Genomic DNA, 15,811 nt, shown 5'->3' with positions numbered 1-15,811 from the left:
AAAAAGCCAAATTAAATTTACTAAACTAGAGAATAGATAAGGAAAGGCCTGGGGTGTATGTATAATTTGGTCCTACTAAAGAAAACTGAGCTGACGGTTTGGTACTGCAGTATTTCTCAGTAGCTGATCATTACTGAGCTAGTGCTCAGGTCTCAGCTGTTGGTCCTTCTCTAAATTATAAAGCTGTCTTCTTTCCACTGAATCAAAACAGTGGAAGTTATAAAGGAAGTTTTGCCTTTGCTGCTTCTCTGGTAATTTAAAGCAGTGGCTTTGAATGTTATGATATTACTACTGTTCTGTTCTTTCTTTAGTTCTGAGAAGAAAAAGAAAACTTTTTGCCAGTTCTTCTGGAGGTTTTTTTTGGTTTTGTTTTTATATGATGGAAAAATAAGTTCTTTGAAACAGCTAGTGTCCTTTTTATTGAGTTCTACTTCCATTGGTTTCATATAGGCTCCTTTGGAGACTCATTCTGTCCAACAGTAAAAAGGCTTCTCATCAGCAAATGGTAACTTCTCTTTTAGTCTAAATCATTCTATTTTCTGAGTGTATTTAAGGCTGTCTTTTTCTTCAGTGACAAAAATAAATTACTTTTATTTAGTTACGAGTGCCTCTACTGTGCTATAGAAGAGTAAATGAAATCCTCTTGCTCTTACATCATTGACCCAACTAAGGAAAGATGAAGAACTTTACACTGAATAATATCACCCTTTAGTTGCTTTACACAAAGAGCTAACCAAAGGAAGGAATGTGAGACCAACAGTTGAAAAATTTTTGTAATCTGTCTTTTTTCTTATTTCTTTTCTTTTTAAATGTATAGGATCTCTTAGAATGTATAACTTGATGTCCCCAAAAAACCCCTACAGCTTGTTGCTTAGTTCTGAAGTTGCGAACTTAGCACATTTCTTTTCTCACGGGCTTCTTGAGCCTATTGTCTCTAAATCTGAACCATAACTTTTCAGGCTTGCTTTTATTTTCATCAATAGAATTGTCTTACGGGCAGAAGAATCTCTCTAGAAGACAAATGACTGTGTATAGATAACCTATTTTATGAAAATATGTAGTACTTTGTCTCTTCCTTACTTCATTATTAAGTAGTTATAAGTGGGTTTATTAAAGCTATCTGTTTTCCTTATGACTGGGGGAGATTTATTCTTTCACACAAAAGCTTTTTTCTGACCTGCTTAGTTGAGGATTTTGTTGCTGTGAGGAAAAGATTACTTAAGCTAGTGTTTTATCTTAAAGCAGCTGGTATGCGTGGTAGTTTACCATTGTAGCAGCCTGATGAGTGATGCTGACTGATTTTGCAGATTAGTTCCCTTAAAAAACAAAAAGCTACAGAAAGAAGCACACGTGATTTTCTCCCAGTATGTTTGTGCTGCGTCGTAACTCTAGGCTCTTTAAAGGTGCACAAATATTTTGGATCAGTTGTTCTGTGGCCTCTTCTAGATGAACTCTTCCGATCAGTTCTGATAGCTTCATCCGTAACTGAGAAGGTGTCTTCCTTAGTTCTGGTGGAATAATCTGTTAGTTTTCAATTCTAACCATTCAAATGAATTTCTTTGGTGGTCCCATCATGGCCTTGCTGGATGAAAGAATTTAATTGTGCTTTCTACTTATTTCTGTAATTTACTCTTTACCACATTTCAGAATGCTTTCCATGACATTACTTTATGTTTAAATGCCTCTGTCCTGCATTTTGTATGCTTTATGTGGTTGTTCAGGTCATTTGTGAAGATTCATGGTTATTGTTAATGTCTGGAGACTTCAGATTACTGAAACAATGAGAAATATTTTTAACCATGGATGGTTATAGAGTTGTCTCATTTGTCTGCTTTAAATTCAGTCAATAGAAATTCCAGGGTTATGAAAAAATGTGTGCCATTTACGTGTCATTCTCCTTAATTACAGAATTTCAAGGAAGCTCCTTTGAGAACTAATCACTTGTATTTCAAGTTTAGAATCTGAACACCTGGAAAATGCATTGCAGGTGGCTTAGGCTTTCTCAGGTGACCACTAGATCAGGTTTTTTATTAGTTGGTATATGTCTTCTCCAGGATTCTTGAGCTTCTGAGCTCTTCCACTCTGACTTAATGAAGTCAGAGACTCCTTGCTCTCAACTATAAAGTCAACAGATGTTGCTGCTTTACTTAGTAATACTGATTTAATCAGGCTGTCACTTTGGAGGAAACAATCTGTGAATGTAGTATATGTGTTACACTTCCCGTGTGAAATTTTTTGTGTATGCAGTACTGTTCAAGTCATATCATGGTTATATACATCATTTCTATATGTCTCATCTAATTGACAAGAGAGAGCAGGATTCGCTTCTGCAACGAGTATTTCTCTATGAATCTTTTTTAGAAACAAACAAAAATCTTTTTTGTTTATCCTCCTGTTTGCATTCCTGGCATACTATGAGAGCTACCTATTGACCTGCTATTTCAGTCACATGCAGCTCCTGTAAAAATCAGTGTTTTAAGAGAGTAAAAAAAAAAAAAAAGTTTGAGGGCAGAGGCAGTGATGCTCTTTGGATGTTGTCTGCTGAAATATTATGTAATAATGTAAGTTCAGAAGTGTTTGGCCAACTTTTTATGTCTACAGTTCATGAAAGATCCTAGTTTCCTGTAGAGAACTAGGAAGAATCTACCTAGATTAATTTCAAGGAAGAATTAACACTTGCTATACAGTAATAAATATTTTGCAAGAAGCCTGATGTCTTTGGTTCATGGCACATTAATGGAACTGGAGAGCTCTTTGAGTTTATTGGCCCACAGTGCCTTAACTGTAAGTATTCATCTTAAATTCTTTAGCTCTGAAATGTGGAATAAGTATATCCCCACAGAGGATTGTGTGACTGAACTATTTAGCTCAGTGGTTTATCAATAAGCAGCTTCTCTTACGTTTTAGATAAAGGGTATACTTTTTAAGACAAAACCTCAATGACTGCAAATAATACATTTGCTATACGATGAAAAAGATCTTGCATGTGTGCAGTTGAGGGAAGATAAAATGAGCCTGCTCAGCATTCATATAAGGGCTTCCCAGGTTTCCTTGTTTCTGTGCCTACAAGGGAATAAGTTGGGTTAGTTTACTGAAGTGATAAACGAATTACCTATGGGGGGTAACTTATAAGTAGAGAGGTTAATGGCTGATAAAGCATAAGGAGAATTGTGATATGTGAAACTTAGTTCCAAAAAGATTTTTAAAAATTGCATTAAGAAGTTTTAAAGATATATGCTGTCTAACCTTTGAGGTCTTTAGGAGTTTTACTGCAATACTTTTCTTTGCCTGTCATAATTACACTTCTACAGTCTTGCAGGAGAGTAGTCAGTTGGGGCTATTCATTAGTGTTAATCTCTGTGATTATGGGAGGCTAAAAATGGAAGTGTTAGAAACATGTTCGTAATTTGTGTCATCAAAGATAAGAGTAATTTCATGGACGCAGGCTGGTTTTAAAACAGTCAGCTAGCTTGTATTTTATTCTTTGTGTGACTTCTTTAAGCAAAATGGATGTTTACAACAGTCACTGACAGTGGCTCAAGATATGTCTGTCTTTACTCTAGCAACTGGAGTAACAGCCTCTTAAAACTATCTTGCAGTAAAGTTGAAAAATTCATATTTATTCTGGATGTAGCTTTGGATCGACAGTATTGCTTTTCAGATTCATCACTGCCAGAGATACTGGAAATTTAGTCTGTGGACAGCAGTCAACTTTTCTACATAGCCATGTAGAAAACCAGAACAGCCATTAAAACATGTTTGCAAGTAATATGGAGACTCCTGTGAGCTTATCAAATGTTTCTTAAAGAAATTTTATGCTCTGACCAAAGAAGACCTGAAAAAGACACAAAAGGAGCAACCTAAGATTAGAAAAGATTAGGAAGCAAGTCAAAAGGTATACTTTTTTTTTTTTTTTTTTAAATAAAGTTTAACACTGTATTTTTCAAATAAATTGGAAAGGACTGTAAACCTAGTAGGTTAAAGGCGTGGGCCAAAAATAAAAGTGAATAAAAGTGTATGGAAGTGTAAAAAATAAATAAATAAATTGAGCAATATAATTGAAATCTATCAAAGGCAGGAAATGTTGCCCAGAGTCTTCAAGTCAGCTGATCAAAAATGTATTAAAATTTTTCAAAGAAAGCTGTAGCAGAAAAAATGAAAAACTGCATGATTTTTCTAATCCATTTCTGTGCAGAGGAACCTTCAGGAGGTTCTAACACTGCAGTGGTTCTTCGTGGGAAGCCATCAATATTTTTATTTAATCAGCGTTAGTAGAATAGACTATTGACCATGTTGACAAAATTAGCTGTAAAATAAATTTCTATGTGCAGATGGTGAAGCAGCATTCATAAAGGAAGTAATTACTTGCAGTGATATTCTCAAGTCTGGAAGAAGATGCCATGAGGGAGAAATTAGGCTTGAAATCTGCAAAGCCTTTCTTAGCAGCAGCCATACAGTGATTACTTGCCAGCCCTCATAAATGAAAAAAGTACTTGGCAACAATGAAGTATATACAGGTGGAGTTAAAATAAACATGAGGAAATACTTCTTTGTTATGCAATAAACTGTGGAAATTCCTGTAAAGCCAGAATGCAAAAAGATGTGTGGATAAAACTTAGGAAATTTTAGAAAAATTAGGAATTTTTAGAAAAGTATTTTCCTGAACCATTACAGATCAGCAGCCCTCAGCTAAGAGGCATTGAGATTAGAGTGGTATTCTAGGTAAGGCTTCCTTAGTTCAGACATATCTAGAGCATATCACAAGAAACCAAAGCATAATAAAATGTAGTAAAAATAGTCATACTGTATAAGTGCACTTAGATTTTGATTGGTTCTTTTCTAAGTTGTAGCATTGCTTTTTAGATGATTGCATCTGCAACGTCTTATTTATGTTTTGCAATGTAAACTGATCACCTAGCACTTGCCAAAGAACATGTTAAGACTTGAAAGTGTTCGCTTAGTTGTTACGCCAATAAAAAGGCAATTGGAGACTTGAAATACGTGCAGATTGCAAATGGGAATGAATTGTTTGAGGTGAATCCGATCTGTGGCTGCATTTCATTGTTCTATTTTGTGAAGAAGCCTTGTACGATAACTTTTCAGACAAAACTGAGAAGCTACTACCTCTAGATGGGATAAACTGCAAGTGTAGCATTAGTTTAAATGTTACTTTTTTGACATGTTGCTAATTCAGGATAGAGTGTATGTTTTGTGGATAGCCTTTTGGTTAAGGCTTCCAGCACATTCTGCAGATCGTCTATGCACTCAAAATGCCAAAAGAATAAAAAGCTACTATTAAATAAAGTGTCTTCTAGTAAACAGTTTGTTTATGCAGAAAAGAGTTCTACAAGAAAGGAAAGTATTGAAAATAATAATTGGTCCATTTCCCTCTCATTTTGTTGCTGAAGGATGTTGCTATACGAGTTCCATTTGCACAAAAAACACTTTAGAGTGAGCTAGCATATTAAAAAAAAAAAACATAGGTAATTATTAAATGTTTTCTTCTAGAGGCAATTTTGTTAAGCATTAACTTGAATTTGTTTAAATATGCAATTTATATATTTATAAATTGCCCCTCAAATTGCAATTTATATATTTATAAATCTGCCCCTCAGAAGAGACAAAATCTTCACTGGAAGGGGGGAAATTTAGATTGTGAGGTTAATTTCACTGAGAGCAGTCAGTTTTAGTGGGCATCAGATCTTTTACACATGTGAATTTACTTTATCTACTGCATTTATCATCTTGAATTCCTCCCAGAAGGTGAAAACAACTTCTTAAACAGTGTGATAAGTAAAATAAGTAAAATATAATTTTATAAGATACTGAAGCTTTCACTTATGGTACCTTTAAATGATTTGAACTTTAACAGGGTGAAAACATTTATATATTTTCCATCAATCTCAATAAAGGAGAGAAAAATGGTGTATGGTAAAATAAGGGTCAGAGCACAGTATCAAAACAGAAGTTGTCTTGTTCTTTTCCTGTAATTCCAAAAATATTTTACAAGAAGTATTAATTCTATTACAGTCTGTCTTTTCTAGTTTTGCTGAATATCTAAATTTCTAAACTCAGTGAAATCTCAATACAAAATGTAAATAGACATTATTCAAAATCCTAAATGCTTATGCAGTTGTTAATCAAAAGCTCTTTTGTGTGTTTTTTTCTGCATTGTTTTTCTGCAAATATGAGCTCCAATAGAAGCCTAGTTCTTGAGCCCTGCCAAGCATTGATACAACAGAGCCTCTGTCATGCTCTGTGTAGGCCTGGAGTTTTTGCTTCCTCTCCTGATCTTTTAATTTATAGAGTTTTCAAACAAGAGTACATCATTATTCTCTGATTTCACTTCCTGTAGTGTGAACTGATCATAAAATGGTATGCAGCAAGCCAAATAACTTTGGATTGGAACTGATGGATACCTTTTTGAATATATTTTACTCATAGTATAAAACTTCAGTGCTGTCAGAAACTGTTCTCTGCCTAAGCCTGAAGATTAAAAAAAGTGTCATCTTCACTTTCTGAATATTTATTTTATTACTTTTGAGCCTTGCTACGCCTTTGTCTTGGAAAACAATCTAGTATAATTAGAATGCATCTTTGAAGCCATTTGTATGATTGTCATCTTCAAATTTTTCTCAAACATAGAGCTCCCTTTCTGAAAAGAAAATATTCAGGACCTCACATCATACTTGTGGCTTTCCCGAGGACAGCTTTTCTTTGTGTTACTGTTTTGATTTTTAAAGCATGTTATTTCCCCAGTGGCCTTCCCAGTAATGCATACTGTGGTCCTTGCTACTTTGGATTAAGTGTGGATGTGCTCCTTAGAAAGCCAGGTCTCCAGATCTGGATTTTAATATAACTTCTCCTTCCCTGTGTTTTTTTTGTTTTTGTTTTTGTTTTTTTTTTTCCCCTCCAAGCTGATAGAGTAATATAGTCTTACCATCATGGCCAAGGTACTTGTTACAAGTTGCTTATGGTCTTTGACTTGAAAGCTGCTTTAGGAACTGTGAAGAAAGTTGATTGTTGTTGTTTATTTGTTTTAATTTGTCTTTTCCCTTTTGAATCTTTCTTGAAATGCATGCTAGTTATCAACTTCTGCAATGTAGCAATTCCTATAATTCATTCTCCTTAGGGTTTAAAACCATTTCTTGGTTTATGGTTAATATCTCCCTCACTGCCCCTCAGAAGAGACAAAATCTTCACTGGAAGGGGGGAAATTTAGATTGTGAGGTTAATTTCACTGAGAGCAGTCAGTTTTAGTGGGCATCACATCTTTTACACATGTGAATTTACTTTATCTACTGCATTTATCATCTTGAATTTCTCCCAGAAGGTGAAAACAACTTCTTAAACAGTGTGATAAGTAAAAGCAGCATTTTTGATGCATGAATTTGGAGAATACCCCACCTAGTGGATGACCATAAACTAATTTTCTCATTGTTCCACTTAAGATAAAAGGCTTAAGGTTAAGTTGAGCTAAAGAACAGTTTTTTCATGGATACCTTAATAAAAGCAAAGTGGTATACTGTGATGATGTGAAATATGTCATGTTGAAGCAAGAAATCTGTTTTTCTTTATGACTTAGATACAAGTCTGTAAGTCTAATATCTGTGTCCAGAAATTCACATAAAGATTGGAAGATGAGTGGCTGGAGAGCAACTCATTAGAGAGGGATGTGGGGGTGCTGGTTGACAGCAGCAGACTCAACATGAGCTAGCAATGTGCTCTGACAGCCAAGAGGGTAAACTGAATTTTTAGGTGCATTAAACACAGCATAGCCAGCTGATCAAAAGAGGTATTTCTCCTGCTATATTTAGTGTTACTGCAGCTGAACCTTGAATATTGTGTGCAGTTCTGGGCTCCATAATATAAAAAATCAAGTTCAGGTACTCGAATACATTTGGAAGCAGGCAACAAAGCTAGTGAAAAGGCTAAAAGGCATGTCCAGTGAGGAGAGCCTGAGGGCACTTGGGTTGTCTAGTTGGAGAAAAGGAGACCAAGAGGTGATCTTGCTCTCTATGAATCTCTAAAGAGGGGAAGTGGAAGGGAGATCCAGACGGGGGGAGAGGGGAGAAATACCATGTTAAAATGTACCTGTGAAAATGTATTTGCTAAATACACATATGGATGAAATAGAAAGCAGTGTGTTTATAAAATTGTGTTGTGTTTGTGGCAAAATAAATAAGGGTAAAATAAGTCCTTCATTTTCCTATGTAAGAGGTTCCTCAAAATATGCAACTCTTTTTGAAATCAGTAGAAGCAAAACATGTTGGTATGTTATAAATCTATCTGACCTCACCTTTCTTTCTTTGCCTGCAAAGAATTAAAAATTTCTAGACTCAAATGTTTGGAGATCATGGAGACCAGGGGATGCAAGTTCCCCACTGTGAACAGAGATTAGTTGAAAAAAGTGAGGTGAGGTAATATATCACTCTGCCCTTCCTTTTTCTATGTCCTATCGCATCCACGTTCATAATTAAGTGGATGAAGAAGTTTTTTTAGAAGGTGGGTTTTCTTGTTTCCTCAAAGTAGTTTTCCTCATTTCTGTCCTGCTTTTGGAGCTGATGTTTGAGTTTTTTATGCAGCGAGATTACATTCCTTACCAAGAGAAGTCTACGTAATCTTACATAAGCTTAAGCACCATCTATTTAGAATAGACACAACATTCTGTAAATGAAGAATCATACACATTTTCTGGAGACCTGAATGTACAAGTAATGTCTAAATGATAAAATTGCCTTGAGAGTTATGTCTACACACATGTTCAAAATTCCACAACTGTGTAAAAAGAGAAGGCAGGGACAAGAATTTATTATCCATGTTATCCATATTATAGTCCCCCCAGGTTTCCAGAAGTAATCTGCTTGTTAAATGGCAATAAAAGGAAGAAGAAATGTTTCAAGTAAGCCAACTATTTGAGGTAAACTATTTGTAATTCTTACTTCAGGACTACAGGTATAGCCTCTTGATGTGAGTTGTTAAAGACGTGCCAAGCATGACAACACTGTCTGTTCCTGGAGGCTTAGTTGCTGTGTTCTTTTTGTTCTTTTTCTTTTACCCTACAAATGAATAAGCAGATTTCTTTTTATTTCCTGCTGTTGCATCTGTAAACCTTAACACTTGTATTTTATACAACACTATATCAAATAAATAAAAGTGCAGGATTCACTGATAGAGTACGTGTACTAGGTATTGTTACTTTTGCTGCATGATGCAAAATCACATTAGTGATATATTGTCTTAAAGTATCATCTGTGAAGCTTTGATATCAATTGTATAGCGATCATTTGTTAGTCTGAAAGCATATTTTCCAAATAAAACTTTTTACCCTTTGCTGAAATTAGAATAGAGAGATTTAAACTGGTTATTCTGTTCAGCAGTACCTTCTGAGTTCAGATGTGTTCACATACAGTATTACTTCATCTGGTATTATGACATTATTTGGTCTTTTTGGTATAAGTCCACCTTAAGTGAGTTTCTGGATATACTGCTTATATTTGAATGTTAAGTTTCAATAACTTGTACATTACAATTTCTTTCCAACATTTTTTAGAGGAGTTACTAATTTCTTCTTTTAACAGTCTCTTGTTGCAGGTCGTATCAAATAATGTCATTGATGTCATGTTCTTGTAGGTCATATCAAGTATATTGAATAACTCGTATCAAGTATATAAATTCCCACAGTATAGTTATGTTTGTAGAAAAAGCTATTTAGAGCTTAAATTCTTAAAACATTTAGATAGATAAATAGAGCTTTAAATTCTTAAAACATTTCTTTTTTGTTCTTACTGATTTTTTTTTTTTCATAATTTATATGTAGAATTTTGTGTTACGGTGTCCTTTAATAAATGATCTAATAAGACGTGTTATTTCACTGAAACAAAGCTTAATATCAAAAGCAGTAAGTTTGACAGTTCTTTCTCATTGCTCAAAACCCTATGAAGCAGTCTGGGGAAGAAAGTTATACAACTATCTTCATACATGTTCAGGAATTGGAGAAGGAATTTTAGTTAAATTTCTTCTGCACACTGGAAAATAAGCATAATTCTAGATTTTTTTTTCTCAATAGTTAGTGGCTTGTTTAAGGTGGACTTTAAAAAGGTGTTAATTTATAGCTAGCTAGTTTTACAGCAAGTTAAATTATTGAACTGTAAGATCATCCTCTAAATATTTATTTCTGAGAAGTATATTTCCGTTGTGAGTAACTCTGTTAGTCTGGATTAGAGATTGGTTTTCTGCAATTGAAATGTGTGTGGGTGGCGGTAGGAATAACTTTTGAAAGTACGAAGAAAAAATTGCCTTCCTGTTAGTGGTTTAGATGCTTAGACTTTGTAGTTCCATGTCCTTCTGCTACTATTGACTGTTTTGATCTTGCAACAGAAATTATACAGTCTCCCCTCCATTAGAGGTGCTAACATGCTTTAATGAGAAGATCAGGTGCAGAGGGGGCAAATCACTTTTTATCTTAGCCTTCCTTGTACAGACAGATTCTTAAGACACAAAATTTCATTATTTTATTTGAACATTGTTCCATTTGAACACTTTTTTTTCCCTGGTTTTCAGTAAATTTGAATTTGACTGTACTACATCTATATATTGATCTATTTTTTGCAAGTTTTTACTCAAAAATTTTATTAATATTTTACTGAATTGCATCCACTGAACGGAATGTGCAGTTAAAGTACAAGCCATTGTGGATAAATTATCGCTGCTACTAAAGCAGATCTGAGATGGTTGCTTTTTAGCAAATAAATAAATATAATTTGAAATAAGAGATAGCTGTATTGTATGGAGAAAATAAATACAATTAGCACTGGATGTGAGAGCATCACTTGCTCAGCTCATTTTGTTTGTGCTAATTGCAAAGTTGTGGGCATTAACAGAAAGAGAGTATGCAAATATGGAGTAATTCTTAGAATCTGTAAGTATCTTCTGAGGCAAGGAAATGGTATTGTGCTATACTGTTTTTGCTCATTCTCTTTTACCTTGATAGTAAGTTTAATTTATCAAATACTTTTATTGGTAACAGATAATGTCACTTCAATCTTACAGCATGTTTCTAACTTAAATTCCACTTACAGGCACACTCAGCTGGGTTTTATTTTTAAAAGTAACTAATGAACAGTTTAGTACTGGTTAGTGAGAAAAAATAACAGTTCTAATGGGACCAAGGGGTTATTTCTTTTTGTCTTTAGTGAGCATATTCCACAAAGCAGGCCTGAAGCCCCTTTTACTTCTTCCCATTCTGTTTAAATTCAACTAACCAGTAAACTGTTACCTGATAAGTTAAAAAATGCAAACAATGTGAGATATTTCCCTTATGTTCTCAGAGCTCTTTTGACAAGAGAATTGGTAACATATTCAATGTCTTTTTTTTTTTTTTTTTTTTTTTTAAACTCAATACAGGCACACATCTATTCCTTGGGTGCCACATTGAAAGCAGCTATTGAATATATAGTAGAACCAGAGACAGAATCGGAATTTGGGCAAGATCTGCATACTCTCTTGGAACAAATGCAAGAGGAGAATCCTGAAAATAGGCCAGATATTGAGGTAAAAAAACAAACAAACAAACAAAAAAAAAAAACCTCTCCATAATTTTCCATTTAAAAAAATGACAGAAATGCATATGCATGTGTGATTATTAATAGAAATGCTATTTATATGTAATATGCTTGGTCTTTACTGCAAAGCTGAAGTTTTCCCAGGCTCAGCAGAATTGCTGCTCTTTTCCTAACCTAGTAGAAATACGTTTTTGATATCAACTGTAAATGACTTGGGGTGATTCCATTTTTAAGAGAACTGGGTGTAACGCTTGTGGATCTAAACCTCCTCATTAACTTTTACTTCCTATTTAATTTTTAGTTTATGGAATATAACAGTTGTATAAACGTAACTTTCCTTGGCTTTAGTTCTGCTTGAAAATTGTGTTTGTCTTTTCCTTCTGAGCTGACAGTGTACTTTTAAACTGGCATTGTACCCCTGATCAATACTTTGCAGAAAGAATGTTGCAACAGAGGAATGAATAGATTTGTTTCCACAAAGCAATTAATACTCATTCTCTGGTTGAGGACTGTCCAAGCAAGAGGCTGTTATTGTTATAGAGCTTGCTTGATCAGCTCCTGGATTTCTGTTAATATACTTCAGATCATGTCAGGAAAGGGATTGTGTAGCAATTGGTCTGTAATACCTGAAAACTGTTGCTGGCTGCTCAGGCTACCCAAAAAATGGAGTGAACCAAGGCTGGCCTATAGTAGTGCATAAACGTTGTTTTGTAATTATCTATACATTTCCCTTCCTTTTTCACTGGACTCTTGGTTGAGCAGATGGGAGTAGTGGGAGTACTGAGGGCAATCATATTGCTTGATTCAAGTGCATTGCTAGCTGCTTAAAAAATAATCCATGCTAGCTTTTTACATTTGCAGTACATTATTCATGCAGGATGACAGTTAAGATGATTAATTTTTATCAGTTGTTCAGTGTGTTCTAACTGTAGGCTAGAACTTGAACTGTATTAAATAATCTCATGATAGCCCATGGTAAAAATGATAAATGAATTCAACGACATAATAGAAATGTAGAATATAATGAACTGTGCAAGAAAGACCTCTCCAGTGTAACATCTTATAATTTCAGATGTACTGTGCAAGTTAACATGATTCACTTTACTCAAAATTCACATATCTATTCATTATTAAATAAGTATTTAACACTAATTTTCTCTAGAGTATTTTGTCATTATGTGAGGAAAAACTGAAGATTGCTTCATCAAGTAGTATTTGTCGAAGCCTGTCTGCTGTTGGAAGAAGGGTTCTTTCAATTGAATCATTTGGTGCTTTTCAAGGTACGCTTAAAATACGCTTAAGCTAGAATTTTAAATTGTAGCATATCTAAAGATTTCTAAAATACTGTATATACTTTCCTGTTCTGGCTTCCTTTTTCAGTATTGAATTCATAAATATTTATGATTGGAGGTGGGGAGCAGGGGACAAAACTCTAAATGAATGTAATAAATTTATCCAAAATGTATTTTACCTTATTTTGACTCTCTATACAGAGTGTTATGAGTGACTTGTCCTGAAATCATTGCATTTTTTTAACATAATTTTTGTAACTGAGGATGCTTTTTCAGCTACCACTGTTAAGTAATATAAAGATTTATTAGGAAAGATTAGAAGACTTAAATACACATTTAATATAAGCGTTGTTTTTGCATCTAGATGCCTGTGATAACATGTGGAAAGGAAGAGTGTTTCAGAAAAGTTTGGGATCTAAATTATACTCAAATGAGAGATACAACATAGGTGATTCATCTGCAGCAGAAGATGTAGCAGCTACTTGTCATAAAGACTCTTCTGTAGTTCCTGTGGTGACTGGCAGAGAAAGTAGCTTAAAGGAAATGCAAATTGATCTGGATAATGAAAAAACTCAACATTCTCTACTTGCAACTGAAGAGAAAAAGAGCAAAGAGGACAAACATGCAGTATATACTGATGGTTTTGCTAGTGTTGCTTTGGATATAAAATCATGTGTTAATGACCTGGAGAGAGATGGCGTTTTTAAGAAGGGTTCTTTGAGAAAAATTAAAACTTTTCCAAAGCTGCCACTTGAACCTACAGAAACAAATCACTTTTTTACATCTGTAACCAGCAGTGGACCAATAGATAGGAAAAATCACTTGCTTATGCATGAGTCGCTACCTCTAGACAATAATAATGAGGTTGGTTTTTCTAAGAGAAATCTTAATTCACTTGCTATTAGTAGTCCATCAAAAACAGAACCAAAGCATCACCAGGTTACTGATCTTCAGTTAGAGGCTTCTTGTGTGCGTACACAAGTGTCTGGCATGAATCTAGAAGAACACATGTTACTTATTAATGGTAAAAAGATAGGTTTTATTTCATCTGATCATAAAGAAGACTGTTCTGATGCTACCTCTGAAGTGTCCAATACAACTGGTATGCTAAAAAGCCCAAATCAATCAATTACTGGAGTAAAAAAGCTAGACAATTACATGGCGTTGGAAGACTGTACTGAAACTTTTCAAGGGTCAAATGAAAATTCCTTATCACACTTTAACAAGATGACTTCAGTTTTAACAACAAAACCCAGTGGGAGCAGATATGGATCAAACCTAATTAGGTCTCCAGAATTAAGCAGCGGTGCATTGAGCGCAAACAATAATGAAGATAATCTTTGTGGAGGCAGAGGGTCAGAAATCAGAAGTAATGAGCAGGTAGTAAAAATAAAGTCTTCATTGTATAGTTGCTGTGGTCACTTATGTGGAGAGGAAATGACTTAAATACTGCGTGTTTGCTTTCCATCCCTCTCTCCCTTCCTTTAACATCCTGAAAAATCAAATTTTGCTAGTCTGCACACTTTGAGAGTTAAAATTGGAAATGTGGTGATGCTTTTTTCTCTTTAAAAGTAATTTAAAAGTAATGTGCTACAGTGAAATTACAAAACCAGCTTTGATTTTTTTTTTTTTTTTTTTTTTTTACAAATGGTACTGGAGTATAGTTGCTAGTTTGTCAGAGTTGCATAATTCATAGCTAATTACATATGTTAAAAAGCATTACCAAAGCATATGTAAATTTTTAATCCTTTTATGTTACTGTCAATCCATGAAGTTCACTACCTTGCAGTTTGCCTCCCACATGCTTATGGAAATTGCAGTTTCTGGTTGTAAACCTGACCTTACCGAAATCAATGGCAATATCCTATCTGCTTCAGGAGAGGAAAAGACTCCACTTTTTTAATCCACATGTACATTTAGGCTTTTGAAAACTGTACATATACTGTATTCTGTGCTCTTAAATGACAGCTTTTGTGTGTTATGTGTATTTCATGATAGAATTCAAATGTGCACAATATGATAAGTGTGTTGTCTCAAGCATTTTGTCTCTGTATCTGTAGCCAAATGTGAAAAGGGAAAGCTGATATTAGTCTGCTACAATTTGTTGATAGTGTAGCATGGTCACTTGTCTCTTCAAATTATAGATTCTCAGGGTGGACAAGTTTGGTCTCTGAGTTGATGATCTTCTTTGGTGCAGTACTCACAGAGAGATAGCCCTTGTGATTGAGAGTTGCTTACTAAGAATGCAGGATGGCTGATTCTCCTGCAGCCTCTCTTTGACTTGGAAAAAATGAGCAGCACAAACCTTATCCACTTAATTTCCAGAAATTCTGCTTTGGTTAAAGTAAATATTTCCTGTTTTCAGCTGACGTCTCACTTTTGTTCTCCATCTCTAATTGCCTGTCTTCCTGACATCCCATGTATTTAGAGTTATTTTCAGTTTGTATTGGTTCCCCTTTTCACCTTGCCTGGACACCTCAACTGGAGCAGTGACCTAGAATGTGTGAACAGCTTTTAGTCCATGGCTTTAAAAAAAGAAAAAAGGAAAAAAAAAAAAAAAAAAGGAATTTGTTCTGCCTCTTTTTCTTTCCTCTGTCTTACTCCTTCAATAATTTGTACTTTCTTCTCAGTGCAGGAAGATAGTAAATATGAATAAGAAACATGTGGCAAGGTTTAGCTCTTTGAGGGAGTTACTCGTTACATGCATTTTGACTCCTTTATTTGGTTTTAAGTCCCACAAGATTTTCTTCAGACTCTAGTGAAATATTCATTTGTTAAAGACGTATCCCCCTTCTGTGTTTTTTTTTTTTTTTTTTTTTTTTTTTCCTTCCTGCTCTGAGCTATGCAGGTCCACATAATCAGAAGGGAATGCAAAAGAACAATCAGATCTATAGTCACTCCAAACTCTTCTGCTTTTACTGCCATTTGTTCCTATGGTCATACATGAGCATGCTT

The 15,811-nt window shown here is 34.6% G+C and overlaps 1 protein-coding gene across 1 annotated transcript in view; it reads left to right on the top strand.

Annotated features, from left to right (window-relative positions):
- KNDC1 (kinase non-catalytic C-lobe domain containing 1) overlaps positions 1–15,811 on the top strand; it is a 57,975-nt gene that overhangs the window by 11,878 nt on the left and 30,286 nt on the right. Inside the window, exons 4-6 of the mRNA XM_042862740.1 lie at positions 11,407–11,553; positions 12,727–12,844; positions 13,221–14,236. Coding sequence (XP_042718674.1) covers positions 11,407–11,553; positions 12,727–12,844; positions 13,221–14,236 — 1,281 coding nt within the window. The remainder of the gene's footprint in view (positions 1–11,406; positions 11,554–12,726; positions 12,845–13,220; positions 14,237–15,811) is intronic.

The sequence above is a fragment of the Lagopus leucura genome, unplaced genomic scaffold (genome assembly GCF_019238085.1).
Source record: "Lagopus leucura isolate 7727_CA_CO unplaced genomic scaffold, USGS_WTPT01 Super-Scaffold_739, whole genome shotgun sequence".
NCBI lineage: Eukaryota > Metazoa > Chordata > Aves > Galliformes > Phasianidae > Lagopus > Lagopus leucura.
Note: the sequence above shows the minus strand (reverse complement) of the source record. Positions and strands in the feature narration are given on the sequence as shown.